This window comes from Saccoglossus kowalevskii, chromosome 18, assembly GCF_978046115.1.
Source record: "Saccoglossus kowalevskii chromosome 18, keSacKowa6.1, whole genome shotgun sequence".
NCBI classification, from domain to species: Eukaryota; Metazoa; Hemichordata; class Enteropneusta; family Harrimaniidae; genus Saccoglossus; species Saccoglossus kowalevskii.
In genome coordinates this window covers 27,390,448-27,405,060 of record NC_140658.1, presented here as the reverse complement: position 1 = coordinate 27,405,060, position 14,613 = coordinate 27,390,448, and the positions used below count along the sequence as shown (strand labels likewise).

The window sequence follows — 14,613 nt, the reverse complement described above, 5'->3', positions numbered from 1 at the left end:
TTACTAGTTTAATCCAACGTGAGTTTCTAATGATCAGCTTTTGGTATTTAAACTTTAAGTCACTTTTATTCTAATACTATTCTAATTTAATTTGCAAACAGTTTTTTTGGTTGGAACGAAATACGTCAATCCTGTGGACGTCGGCAACAATATGGCTGCTTTTACTGTCAGCGACCTGTTTGTATATCAGACAAGTTTTACATTGAATGAAGTACGCGATTTACATGAATGTCAAGACCCATGTAAGTATACTGCATGACGTCACTACCACTTTCTGCAAATGACGATAAAGAACACATAATTAGTTGGTCAGGACGTCCGTAGACAAGTCGACATAACATCGGTCGCTGGAAGCCGATCATATTAACTCTGAACTTTATATTTTCCCTCCCGACATACTTTTTTTGCTAATTTTCCAAGAGAACATAATTTTTTAGTTCCCACTGGCAAAAAAATGTGCGCGTTTACTTCATGAAAGATGACGAACAGAACGAACGGAAGCATCGCCCTCTCGCGTTGTACTCAATTCAACATTCATATTATTATAGAGCATGTCGAATTATTCATTGTTAGGTGACTAATGTTTTACCGATCTGAAGATATGAAGAAATAACTCGTCTATAATCAACCGTCGCCGTAATCGTCCTTACTATGTTCACACAACAGTACAACCCGTTCAGGGACTGTGTTGATAACCCCTGTTCACATTAGCTAAATAACTATCACGTGGCGCGTTTTTCTTCATCATGATTTGTCAATGATTATTGACTGTAAAATAAACTATCACAATATATTGATATAAATTTTAATGATATTTTTTCAACATGCAAGTGTTTATATAATTGTTAGTGTTCACTGTCTATTTTTTCGGTAAATGAAGGCGCTAGCGTATTTCACATTTTGTCAGATAAAGCTATCATTAGCCAAATAACATGTGCCGAAAGTCTGTGCGTGAACGTGCCTTCCAATGTATTCCCAATGGAAATTTATGCAAAGTATGGCAGGTAGATGAAAGTCGAGGTATTATGATTCTTATATTTAGATAGTAAGGTTACAAAAACAATTTTATTAAAATACAATATTGAAAACATTCATGAGCCAATTTATATCAATTATTCCGGACTATATATATACGTAACAATTGTTGTTTACTTTAAACAAAATTATGCATATAGCTTCGATTTAATAGGTAATGAACAAAATGATGCACTGAAAAAAAAACGCATTAGCAATTTGTTTTTGCGCCCAAACAGCAAGACAATCAATACAACGGAACGGAACGCTACATAAACAGTTTTGATACAGCGTATACATTAACTTAACCTTAAGAATGAGATTGATCAAATATTCAGTTTTTGATTCGTGGAGACCGAACAAAAAAAAAAAAAAAAAACTATCACAATTCCGTTCTTATAATACCTGGAAGATAACCTGAGCGATGTTACACGTGGTTATCGTACTCACCTCATATCATATCAGGGAGCTAGTCATTCAGCAGTATACTAGTATAGGTTCGGCAGACTGATTCGCATATGCACTTCCCCTTACAACAAAAATATAGAATTATCAGTGACTATTATGTCCAGAAATTTCGCTTGCCGCAAACAATACATAATGATTTGTATCCAAAATACAATTTATGAATACATATCACATGACATCATTTAATTATAAAAAGTGCGTTTTTATCTAAACCGTAAAGCAGTACTTTTGACCCAAAAAAAGTAAATTATCTCTCTTGTTGCCCGCACGCTCATTATTAATTTTTAATTTTACTATTACGTCTTATTTATTTCTCCCACAGTTTTTAGTATAATATTTCTGTTTTGTTCCTGGAAATACAGGCTGCGGTTACTTTGATGTACTCTTGAAAAAAAACGATGAGCTTTCTGTTAACATGACCTGATCCTTTATCAATCTAGTATACGTATGTTTTCAATTTTAATGTAATTTGTAGCGTTTGCCGCTTTGCAAATTTGTTCCTACTCTTGTTGTCATGCCGATGTATAAATATAACACAGATTGCTGATTGCTTCCCATGGCAACGGTTTCGGCGTTCTCAGTGGCAATGCTTTGATGGCATCGCCAATAGTTTAGAATATAACGTCTGATATACAGTTGTCAAATAACCATGTGTGGGTTCGTCGATATATTATAATGGCCGCTCGTACACCATTGTATACTCGAAAGCGCCCGCACACACGTGTACTTTAGTGAGGTATGTTTCACATGTTTATAATGCACAACTATCTTCTTATTTTACTATGAATATTATTCGTTTATCTTTCCCACAGCGGCTTTCGATACCACTTTGGCTCCAGTTGTGCCTACAACGCCGGTTTCTGCTATTGTACTTGTGAGTAAATATGTGTGTAGATTTGACGGTCAATACGACTTTAAGTTGTACGTACCTATTATTTGTTAGTTTGTCATATTTTGAAGCATATATTAAGTGATGTTCATTGTCCATCATCCAGTTTCATACTAGCTAACGATATGCGCCTCAAATTCTAGTAAGATCGCATGTTGACCAACCAATCCCCTGTCCCTGGCGAGAAGTCTTACGTTTGGTCGAATATCATTATATCTAAACATTCGTTGATCTAAAATACGGTTGTGATTTATCTGTAGTTTGAGTAGTCAGAAACAATCTTTAATGTGCCCGTGTAAAATACGGATGGTTCACATGAATGGAAACACAAGGCTCTTCTGAACATAATCAAAGATGGCGGTATCCGCTTGGCCTCGCAGCCTGGCCGCGTACATGTCAGCTGACATGGTCAACACTTTTGACACTTTTCTATTTTATTCTTTATTTTTTCCTAAACACGTTCCCGAAATACAAAAAAAGTCTGTCCTAGATTACCCTCATCCGAAGATAAATATAAAACTTCATTTGGGGTTATCTGCCGCTTGTTTGGTGTTTGGGATAATGTGTCCCTCTCCATGCAAACAGGTTGTTCTCTGTTTTTCGTTTCGTTACTGACCTTGCCACCGTCAGCTCTAATATGCCCCGTCACTCCGCCCACTTCACTTATCGTGTACACTGAAACAACCAGTTAAAACAACCAGTTAAACAGTTAAATACTAGTATTACGTCTCAGTTATGTATGTTTTTATCCATTCTCTCAGTTTGGCCAGGTCCTAACAGATGGTGAGTCGAACGTCGTAGTCTTACAGGAGACAATGCTTGGCGATTTGAAGGCCATTACGGACGTGCACGGCCCAGCGTATACACTCGAAGAAATAGAGATTGTGGCGAATACTCTGAACATTGTACTTCCGGTGGCTGCATTGGATGATACTGTTGCCCAGGTAAGTAATTTTTCTGCATTTCCCAGGTTAATTGGGTTTAGCGCGTACCTGGCGCGGAATACGAACAAAATTGCACGACAGGATTTATTGTAGTGAAGACAATAAACAACTTCGTCGATAAACGGCACAATATGAGTAACTCGCGAAAGCCGTAAATTGTAGATTTGATTTTTGGCAAATTACTCACAATTCAAAGGGATTTCAACTAAGTTATATTTGAAATATTTCACAACTAAAATGATAAATGTATGTCAGTTTTTTGGGTCAAAAACAATCGATCTTCGCAATAAAATGTCATTCATATACTGTTAGAACATATGAGTGTATCGACTGACTTACACATCGTCGAGTTAACGAGGTCGACGTGAATAAAATAAAGTTGCTCAGGCACAGAATCGGAAGGTGTGAGCACATAATGCATGTTAAGTCAGTGCATCAATAGGCAAATCTTTTCTAAGACGACGCCGATTAACAAAAAAACGTAACAAATATAATACAATCATTGACCGAAACAGACAAGTTCCACAAGTAAAACCCAAATGTAAAGCTTTGAAAAAATGCGGCTTTTAAACGTGTTGAAGAATATAATTTCAGTAAAAATATATCGAAACAAGGAATGGTGTAGAGTTATTTTGTTTATCATGCCTACCTGCTGCCCTAGTATTAGTCAGACCAATTAGTCACAATCTATTCACGGCTTGCCAGCAACCGTGTCGTTGCATTCGTTAGTGAAATGCTAACATATCCACGCATTTATATTTCAGGAATACAATTTTATATTATCACATCTGCACTACAAATATAATCATGAAATGTTCTATTTTACACCAAACAATTAAACATTATTAACGAACAGTTTTGTCAAAATCCCCCAAAACAAACACGCTCACGTGGTAGGCATGTGTAATAAATTATTCAGCTTGAAACAATATCTGATCACAGTTTTCTTAAGGCCGACGTATATATTCAAATAAAAGGTCAATTCGGAACAAAATTACTTTTCTATTACGTTTCTATATATATATATATGGTTATTTTAAAATTGTTCAATATATTGCTCACGTCTGTCACGTATGTGCATACAAGGTGATATTGCAGTAGAAAATTATTGACAACAGGTATTTAAAACGAGTATTACGATGGGTAATGTCAATGTCCCAAATGAGTCGCCGAATGCATCAACGTGACAGAAACGATTGGATTTAAGGTGTCACATGTTGAATTTCAGTTCAATTTTGTGTCTATTTTCGCTTAAAACAGCGGCGTTCGAATTCTGTGTAATCAAACAATATACTACAATTTTACACACGTTTGTTTACCTGGCGTGTGTACTATATCAAATACAAACGCGACGACAAAGCTGCGCTGACTGACTTTATTATTAGTAATAAGTAATATCATATTACGCTTTTTAATTGATCACAGTGATTAGTTAGAATGTTAAACCAGGTAGTGCACTTATGTAGTGCACACATATGTGTGTGTCTTCGTTGTCAAAGTTATACAGTGTTTGTATGATGTATTTCTTTGCATTGGTGGCCTTTCTCTATCTGAATAAACTACTAGTATAATACCCACTAACACTATTAGAAAGAACAGTGTTTTGTAGATTGCCAATCATCTAAGTCAATACATAGAAAGAAGTAGGCAACCATAAAATCTAGTTATGTAATATGGGGTTATCATCTGCAGCAAAATCGAACGCTCTTTTCGGCACTGCGTGTTTGCTTTGCGCCCCACTGTACTAAACATGGTTATCAAAACATTGATTGGAAATTCCTAGAAAGCACTTATGCTTCAAACTCGATCTTATTAACACTCTATTTCTATAATCCATTTAGAGTTTCCTAGAAGTCTCCAGTGACGTCATCGGCACTCTAACTGTCAATGGAGATGATCAACAAGTAAGTAGTGAAATTTAGCTTATTTCACGCGCGCTTTTATTTGTGATATGTCTGGTTAGTCAAGGATCATCTTACATTTTAAAGAATGTATTCCCAACTGGATTATAAATGGATTGCGATCACATCCAGTCTTCAAGTTAGTCCCCTAGGAAAAAGCTATGTGTTTTGAGTATGAAAATTAGTGAGCGTTTGATGCTAAAACTTGTACCATGGCTGGCTTGAATTCATATTGGCCAATGGGCGTTCTAAAATTTCCGTGGATATATTTCGTAACCTGGGTATAGCATGGTAAACAAAATCAAAGTACCAACAACTTCGAATAAGTTGACTACAAATTATGCTACTTTTATCCACTTTCCAAATATGGGACAAATTTTGTATATTGCATTTTTCACCCAAAAAGTATTTCGTATTGGGAAACAAAACAGAAAAGTTAATGACATGTGTTTAAATCAATAATTATGCGTCTGTGTTCGAATTTTGAAAAAAACACAAATATTTATCCACTGACTGCTAGCTACGATGCTTGTAATATCTTACGTCACAACGTTACACACACACAGTCTCGTCATGCTTGTTGACCATTGCTATTTAAATTTGAATGCTGCGGGGGGTGGGGGTGGGGCTCAGGCCTAATCCCGCAACCTTCAGATGATAAAGTGTTGTGGCGTTGGCGGCATTTTACTCAATCAATCAAATTCATGGTCAATGGCTTACAGATATTACTAGCAACGTAACTAGGTGTTAGTGAAGTTGGGTATAGCGTTAAGGAACGCCGTATATATTCTATGATTAAACGAAAATGTTGAATTTAATAGCTTGTGTTAGATATTGTTATCTATTCGTTAGTTATTGATCCCCGTACATTTGCTTTTTTTTAATGACAGGTTTACGCAAAATATGAGTGTGCGCGATCCAGTTACCCGTATGGAGAATATTAAAAACGTCATTTTACGGTGACCTGCACCATATGATATTGAATTCAATAGATTCAATCAAATTTAAAGACAAAAAAAAAGATTAGTTACCGTGGTATCATGGATGAGAAGCGTCGTGTTTTGTTCGCTTCGGAGCGAAGCGTCTGAACCACTGACGGCAACATATGTTCATATGTCCCTATTTTCAGTACAGCTGCGACAAATCTGTACAACGGCGGATTACATTAAAAATGTCATTAATCGAATGATTCACAACTTAATTACTCAAGTTTGGTAATTTACGCGTTTTAAATAATGGTGGGTGCTATGTTTTTATTGGCATGCTGCTGATTTTGACAAACATGGCCTATCACTAAGGCGACACATGTGCGAACGCGCAATATAGGTGTCCTTGAATCGTAAATGTTGGTCGATGCGAACTGAGGTTTTGATTTCTCTGCATACACTTTTATTTGCGTTAATACACACATAAACATTGATGTGACACTTTAAATAGTATATATTATTGGTAAAGTTTGGTAACTGGCACTAGGCTTATATTCCCCTAAAATATTCATTTTCGTCAAAAGGGTTCACTATGTCTCTGCTTGTGCACCTTTCTTTTCAGTGGCGCCCGCTAGCGACGTGTCGTTTCTACGGCGTCAACAAGTGAAAGTTCCGCCAATCACAGCGTCGATATTGGCTTGTTCCTATCTGCAAGTATATCTGAACATCCGAGAAAGTAAATTGACCTTCTATTGACACAAAAATGGTGATATTTGGCATATAATTATATTTACCGAAAATCAAATTATTTGTATTGTGATAGCGCTCTTATCAAATGGATCTCACCTGCACCTAGTTATTTTAGTTTACTGAATATTTGCTATTCTATAAAGGCACAGTCAACTTGCGTACGAGTGGTAATACACATTACATTTAACAATAGTTACGACGGGCAGCCATCCATTGAATCTTTGCAATGCATAACAATACACAACACTTTTCCATCCAAACATTCCATCGAATAACCAACTTAAAATTCCCCGTCCTTGTGTGAAAACAAAATACATACAGACAAACGCCTCATTATACAATAAAAGGAGAACACTTTACGGAAGAATATGAAACTGAATTCGTCGCGCATCTGTAAGGTCTTGATTGACCCTTGATAGGAAAGTTTGACAATTGTTTGTGTTTTTTTTATAATTATAAAAAGAGGAATTAAAATGGCTAACCCATATAATATAATTATCGGTACACTGGGTGCATGTATTATATTGCCACTTTTTTCACTTGGCCTTTCTAAAAATGTTGTCTACCGTCTTCCACGTGTGCCTCTGTTTCCAAGCTGCTATTTCATTTTTAAATCGCGCTTTCTATTGAAGGATTCAAATGACGTATATTAGTGGAATATATAATCGACAACCGTGTTTGATTGTGAAGTCGTTTGTTATCAAGAATATAATGAAATCTCTCAAAACATACTATTAATCTTCGTTGATGGGCGACTAGAGGTGAAAGTTACATTCTTTGAATAAAGTCTTAAATAACAAACCATAGAGGCTGTATCTCCATTCCCTCTGTGTTCGGGATAATTCTCTCGAACAGGATTCAAGACCCATTGCAGAAAGGCTTTCGTAAAAATGCAGAGGTTGCGTTGACATGAGAAGGGTTTAGCATTTGACAGTTTTCATAGACCCTCTATGTGGCATATCCTTCAGGACTAAGGAGTACCATTCAAGTAAACCTGTCTAATCCAGTGTGTGTAGGGGAACTGCCTGACATCTAATATTGTAGCTTGACAACAGACTGACTGATTACTGATTTATGAGACAGAAACATGGTGAAGTCTGGTGATCACCATACTACTATACGGAGCGTAGTTGTAGACTACCACTCACACAGATGAAGACAAGGTGGATGCCTTTAACAGTCAGAGTGGAATGGTTCCAATGAGTTCACAATTCGACTATCAGGGAGGGAACTAAACAACCATAGGTGTCACGCCTGTATGCTATGTGGAATTGGGGAGGCTACCTAGAGGGCTGATAAATTGGAACCAAGATAAAGTAGACGGCCATCGGATGTGTGGGAGGTACCCAATAAAATGGAAGTATTAGGTTGCGAGGGACGTAACATTGTTTGAATCACTGTGAAACTCCCTTCCTTTCTTGCTGATCGACAAGAGTGGAAAAACACAGATTGCATAATTGATAAATTCTGATTGATAAATGCAAAATGATTAGAAAGACCACGATAAATTGTTTACCTTACTAACAAACAAACATAATAAGCTGTTCATCGAAATCAGTGAATTCATTGATAAGGAAGAGGAACATTTAATACAGGACATTCAAAAACTCCTTGGAACAAGAAGATACATAAACGTGATGAACAACCCACAACATGTCAAAACAATAGCTCAATTTAGATTGCCATAAACTTGCCATTGAAAAGGGTCGTTATACTAAACCAAAAACACCAGTGGAAGACAGGTTATGCTCCCATTGTAACGAAGTTGAAAATGAGGAACATCATTTAATACATTGTACATTATACACAAAACAAAGAGACGCAATGTTTCACACTATCAACAGTGTAAATGCAAATTTCCTGAATTTGGATAAAGAAAAACAATTTAAACATATCTTACAATCAAAAGATAAAGATACTATTATAGCCCTCTATGTGTACTTGAGTAACAGTAAATGAACAAACAAAATACACTCAATCACACTTATTACTTTTTATTTACTCAACTTTTGTTTACTTACTTTTTAGTTAATTCGTTATTAATTTTATTACATTTTTAACACCAAATTAGAAATGTAAAATTTTCTACACGGTTGTAATAAAGCTGTTGTCTAACTATCTATTTATCTTTAACACACATAGCTAATTCTCACTCAAGAGTGCTTGTTTTTTTGTTCTGTTGTAATTTTCCGTTTTTATTTATTCCTTTATTGCCATGTAATCAAAATCCCAATCATGGATACGAGTTCAATAAAGATTTTTATTATACTGCCGACCCAGTTGTTGATATTTAGGTGCATAATAAATATTACAGAACGTGCTGTGTGCATCCTCGTCGAATTGGCATCATGGCAAAACACCAGAGTGAAAGCAGATGCATTGGCTATTGATGAGAAACCATCCGCGTTCTGCTCATCTGAATAATAGATCGGCTGTAAAGAGGGATTTTGTCTAGATTAAAAGTATTTGTATAGGTACATGGTATTATAGACGCACACGTTATTAAAGTTTTAATGTGAACAAAATTTAATTGTTTCAGATTTTTTAGATTTCAGTTAGTTACTCATTATAAATAATTACTTACAGCATGGCATTTTTAATGTTTTACATTACATTGTATCTGGCAGATCGTGGAATTTATCACTGGCAGATTTATGCACTTGTTGGAGGAGTTTGCCGAAGCTGTTGCGATAGCGCACGACTGTGATAGTGGGCCAAGTATTCTGGATACCGAATTTGTCGGTAAGCTGTTCACTCTTTTAAGTTTGAGATTTTATTGGTGATGGCATATATCGAATGTGATCTATTCATTTACGAAGGATAGTAAAACGTAATTAGTTTACACTTCAGTAATATTATACAGACTCCATCAAGTGCGCTTGAGTGATTTTATATTAATTTTATTTGCAGTGTATGTTTCCATGTGGTAAAACGTGTCAATTTCTGTTCCCATTATAAGTCAGGAACATCAAAATATGCGTAACGTACGGGTATTAGTTGCTCTTATTGATGAATACTATTTCATACTTTTTGTTGCTATTCCACAATCATTTTTATGACAGTGTGGTTTCTTGATCGACTTTTTTCATCTCCCATTCTATATCAGATTTAAAGGTTGATTGCATAGACCCAGAATCAACTGAGGATCAGACATTCAGTTTGACGGATGCTGACGTGGGTTACTCGGTGTCCATCACAGTACCAAATACAGAAAACGATATACAGTGTAAGTATCGACACGTCAACAACTGATCAATGAGCAACGAATATTTTATTCACAGCGACTACGTATAATATCCCATAGCACATGGCATTTGTGTAAATTTAATTATTACTGGCGTCGTAGCTAGGTGTTAGTGGATTGGTGTATAACGACTGGATGCCGAGGCAATAATTTGATTAGACATTGGATTTATTTGCACAAACCTTAAAAAAGAAATTAATTTGTATCCCCACTGTTAAACGCTTGTGTGTCACTCGGTAAATGTTGAATTTTCAAAATTGCACACCCAAAAAATGTTAACTGAATAGATTCTGACGACATGTGCGTATATTTAGCAATGCTCAAATCCGGGTTCAGTGTGTGATAAATTTCGTCATAACCACATTTCGAGAAAAATGTTTATTTCAGCTTAATCATTATTTTTTATGACGGCATATTTCTTACGACTCTTTTGATGTTTCTCATACCAAATGGAAGGACAATTAATATTGATTTCGCGTATTGGTATTTGTGAGTTGAGAGTTACTGTAACGTTATCGATAGTGCTTGACGAGAGTGGGGTGTGCAACACGATGAAATATGCCAATTAGTGTACTAGTTAATCTCTGAGGATGAAGTCAACTTTAGTCTTTTTTCAGGAAATATATTTGCAAAAGTTGTTCTTGGATTTGTTCAAACATTTCAATCAAACCCTATATCGTACGGGAATTTATTTCAGTTTGGCCCAAAATGTGCGAAATGTCGTACACAATTTCTGTTTGGAAATATTATGGCGTTGACGGGGTGAATGCCTTCATCAGTTTGCTGTGAGCTCAGATACAGTAGTTGTCTGAGCTGTGGGGTACTGTGACTGTGAATAATCAAGCAGAAACCTTAAATTAAAACATACATGTACATAATAGCTGCGATATGTTTTGGTTGAACGCCTTAGATTTGTTGAAAAAAATAACATATGTTGCACGTGTTCAGAACGTGACTTTTTAAATGTCAATACTTTATACACTGCAGCGAATAGTATATTTTTAAGAACAACGAAAATATCTCCATAAAAAGACACTCTGCCCTAATCGTGACATTTAGTGTAGCTTATTTTTACAAATTTTATTTGAAAATTATGGAAATAACACTTACGATCTCGCGTTACCTCTACTCATCACACGTGATCTACATCTCTCTATTTTCAGTGAAAGTATCTCTAATGGTATACGATGAGATCCAGAACTTGATTTCGAATAAAGCCGAGAATAAGTCTGATGCAACCCAGTCCAAGAACCTTGTTTTGGAACCCGTTCTTGAGAAGGACGTCACAGTCGAAAGTCTGGTGACGTCATTTATTATTACTTCATCACTGGGAACAATTGTTGATTTCACTAATAATCCTGTTGTCATCTCTTTGAAAAATAACGAGGTATAGTAAAGTATTTGTTTTTTATTACTTGTGAAATGGTTTGTTTATTTAAGGCCGTTCGAGATAAATTCAAATTTAGCATGTTGTTGTAAATGCTAATTACGACCCTTTTTCATAATATTTCGGATTTTAAGTATCTCCAAAAAACTATTTTTCATTTTCAGTATCCTGGTGTCCTGAATCCAAAATAACAAGTAATTGCATTACATAATCCCTGTGAGTTCTAAAGTTTAAGAATATACAAAGTTTGAACATGAACAATCAAAAAATGTTAGGGAAGTAGATCCAAAACAACATTTACGAAACAAAATGGCCAAAAACATAGTGATGTACATTAAAGTTCCATAAAATGTATATACCAAGTTTGAACAAAATATGTCAATGCTTGACCGAGAGCCAGATCCGGAATTGCAGAAATGCTCAATTTTGATGATTAAAAACATCGCAATTCGACCATCATCACATGATGTATGATGTATATTTAAAGTTTGAACTTCATCGGTCAGTATATGTTGGAAATATATCTCCGGTACTGCATTTATTAAAATAAAATGGCCATACATCGGCCATTTTGAATACGATCCAAAAACAAACAGTCGTGCATCAGGCTCCCATATTGTCTAATGTTTGCACCAAGTTTGAACAAAACATCTCTTATATGACTGAAATTCAGTTCCGGAATGTTAGCAATGTTTGATTTAGATGAATTTTTAACAATAAAATGGCCATATTCGAATTTTCAAATGAATACAAGTACGTATGTGCTACATGATGTATGATGTATATCCAAATTTGAAAATGTTTGATCTGGGAATGTTTAACCAAATTTGGTTAAACAAAATAGTCACCAGGCAGCCATTTTGAATCCGATCTGATAAACACAATGACATGCATCCAGATCCCATAATGCCTGATGACAAAATGGCCACCATTCAGTCAGCTTGAATTGTATTGACCAATACCACGACATTTCTGAAACGCGACTCGCCTATTTTGATTCTGATATGAGGAAAAAAGACTTGCATACAAGGCCCTATAATGTCCAATGTATGTACCAAGTTTGAACGAAATCCGTCCACACACGACATCTAGAATGGCAGATATGCTTGATTTTAATGAATTTTGGTCGCCATCTTGAATCGGATTATGAAATGAATAGACATGCATGTGTCGCCCAATATCTGTGATGTCCGACACACAGGTGAAGACACGCGTGCACACATATAGCCAATCGCTACAGTCTTTGGCACGATCACGTAAATTAGTAAGCAATCTATTTATCAAATTCCTGTTTATAATCTCTATCTACCCTAAACATGCAAGTTGTTGATTCTAAACAATAGTGCAACGGCGTGTGAACCAAATGTAAGTACGTGAAGTCGCTATGGTAACAAAAGTATGGCGAACATGACATACTAGTATCTTCACATCGAATGGAACGTCCTTAAAATCAAAGTTTATTAACCAAATTGTAATTGTTATCAGAAAATACTCTTAGTGTCACATTCGTCGCACCGTGTTCGATATGGATACCCATGTGACGTATACAGTTCGTGTAAAATAACGCTTTGTTTACACAAAATTCGAACACGCATGACGAATGCGACTAGATGCGCTGCTTGAAGATTGTGATACACTAATTGCGTGTAGTTCTTCAATTTGTCATTATTATCATCCCAGCGTCAATCTCACGGTGCGGGCGCTTACCCTTTTGAGTGTCACATTTTGCCAAATTAACCCAAATACATATTTTCATATATTGAAAAAATTATCAAAATCTGTAGCCGATTGGGAATTATATAATTTGGTCTCAAATTACCTAAGAGATAATTGAAAACTACATATAAATTTGTCGAATGTTGCATCAAAGTTTGCGTGTTCGCATACATTTGAATGAGAAATTACATGTATTCTCGTCGTATCTAGGTGTTAAATAAACGCGCATGGCGAGTGGTACACTGCATAGATGTTAGGTTAGATAAAGGCGTTCTGAATCGAATTCGGAATTCAGTACTGTACTTTGATCAGACAAGCAGCATCTATTAGTGGAGCCGTACGATACCGCGAACGAAGAATGCGCAACCTGCGAAATTGTAACAAATTACAAAATCAGTTGGCAATGCAATTGTTCCGACTCTTTAGGTAACCTTTAATTATAAACATCTGCGAAAACGTTACATTTATACCCTGTTATTATGGCGTTAACAACCGAAATGAGATTTGCCTGTAATGAATTTTTGTCGAGATTGGATTTTTTTGGTGGGAAACGTGCTAGGGCATGTAATAGTATTGTGATGGAGCTGATAAAGCAACCTCCCTAGAATCTCTTAACAAAATTACTTGCCACGAGAATACAGTATATTAAGATTGTCAAAGGAATGGATATGTCAAGAGAGATTACTTTTTTGCATCTGACTGACACAGAATTGAGACTCCTCGCTAATTTATAGATGGTGAATGTTTGCATGCATGACATGGAAATCACTGTTGACTGTCTTAATGGTGTTCAGTTTCATCGCGGTCGAATTATATGGAAATATGTTAAAGTAGATGGTGGGTGTACGACCTTATAAATAAAGGCGAACAATTCACTACCATCTTTTGTGTCAAAGGTGTCACATAATCATTGATTTTGACAGTCATCAATGTTTCGGATTTCGTTTATAGATACAAAATAGATACAAAAATCAGCAATTTTGGAACAATTCCCATTGGACGCCATTTAACAAATTAATGGTAATCATTAGAATATTCTGATAATCTTTGACAACCATAGATACCCAGCTGTAACTAAATATAATATTTTCACCATAAGTAACTGAACAAATTTTTAACATACGGAATTTAGAACTTGTTACCATATCAACCGATGGTAATTGGATCGAAATGACTATTCCCGTGGATTTTTAAACTGTATTTTGTCCAAAAAGTATTTTGGTGCCCATATATATTTTATTACGTTGCCGATTTATTTTGTTCTATCACATCTTTGTCCTCAGATTCCACCTGGCAAGACATCACTGTGTGGTCATTGGGTTTTCTACCACGAGTAAGTATATGTGCAAAGCACTTTTTAAATATTATAAATAG

At 35.7% G+C, this 14,613-nt stretch overlaps 1 protein-coding gene across 1 annotated transcript in view; it reads left to right on the top strand.

The window, feature by feature from the left end:
- LOC102809973 (uncharacterized) overlaps positions 1 to 14,613 on the top strand; it is a 49,715-nt gene that overhangs the window by 16,699 nt on the left and 18,403 nt on the right. Inside the window, exons 4-11 of the mRNA XM_085493047.1 lie at positions 102 to 242; positions 2,295 to 2,356; positions 3,133 to 3,315; positions 5,157 to 5,219; positions 9,520 to 9,634; positions 9,999 to 10,118; positions 11,300 to 11,523; positions 14,523 to 14,572. Coding sequence (XP_085349173.1) covers positions 102 to 242; positions 2,295 to 2,356; positions 3,133 to 3,315; positions 5,157 to 5,219; positions 9,520 to 9,634; positions 9,999 to 10,118; positions 11,300 to 11,523; positions 14,523 to 14,572 — 958 coding nt within the window. The remainder of the gene's footprint in view (positions 1 to 101; positions 243 to 2,294; positions 2,357 to 3,132; positions 3,316 to 5,156; positions 5,220 to 9,519; positions 9,635 to 9,998; positions 10,119 to 11,299; positions 11,524 to 14,522; positions 14,573 to 14,613) is intronic.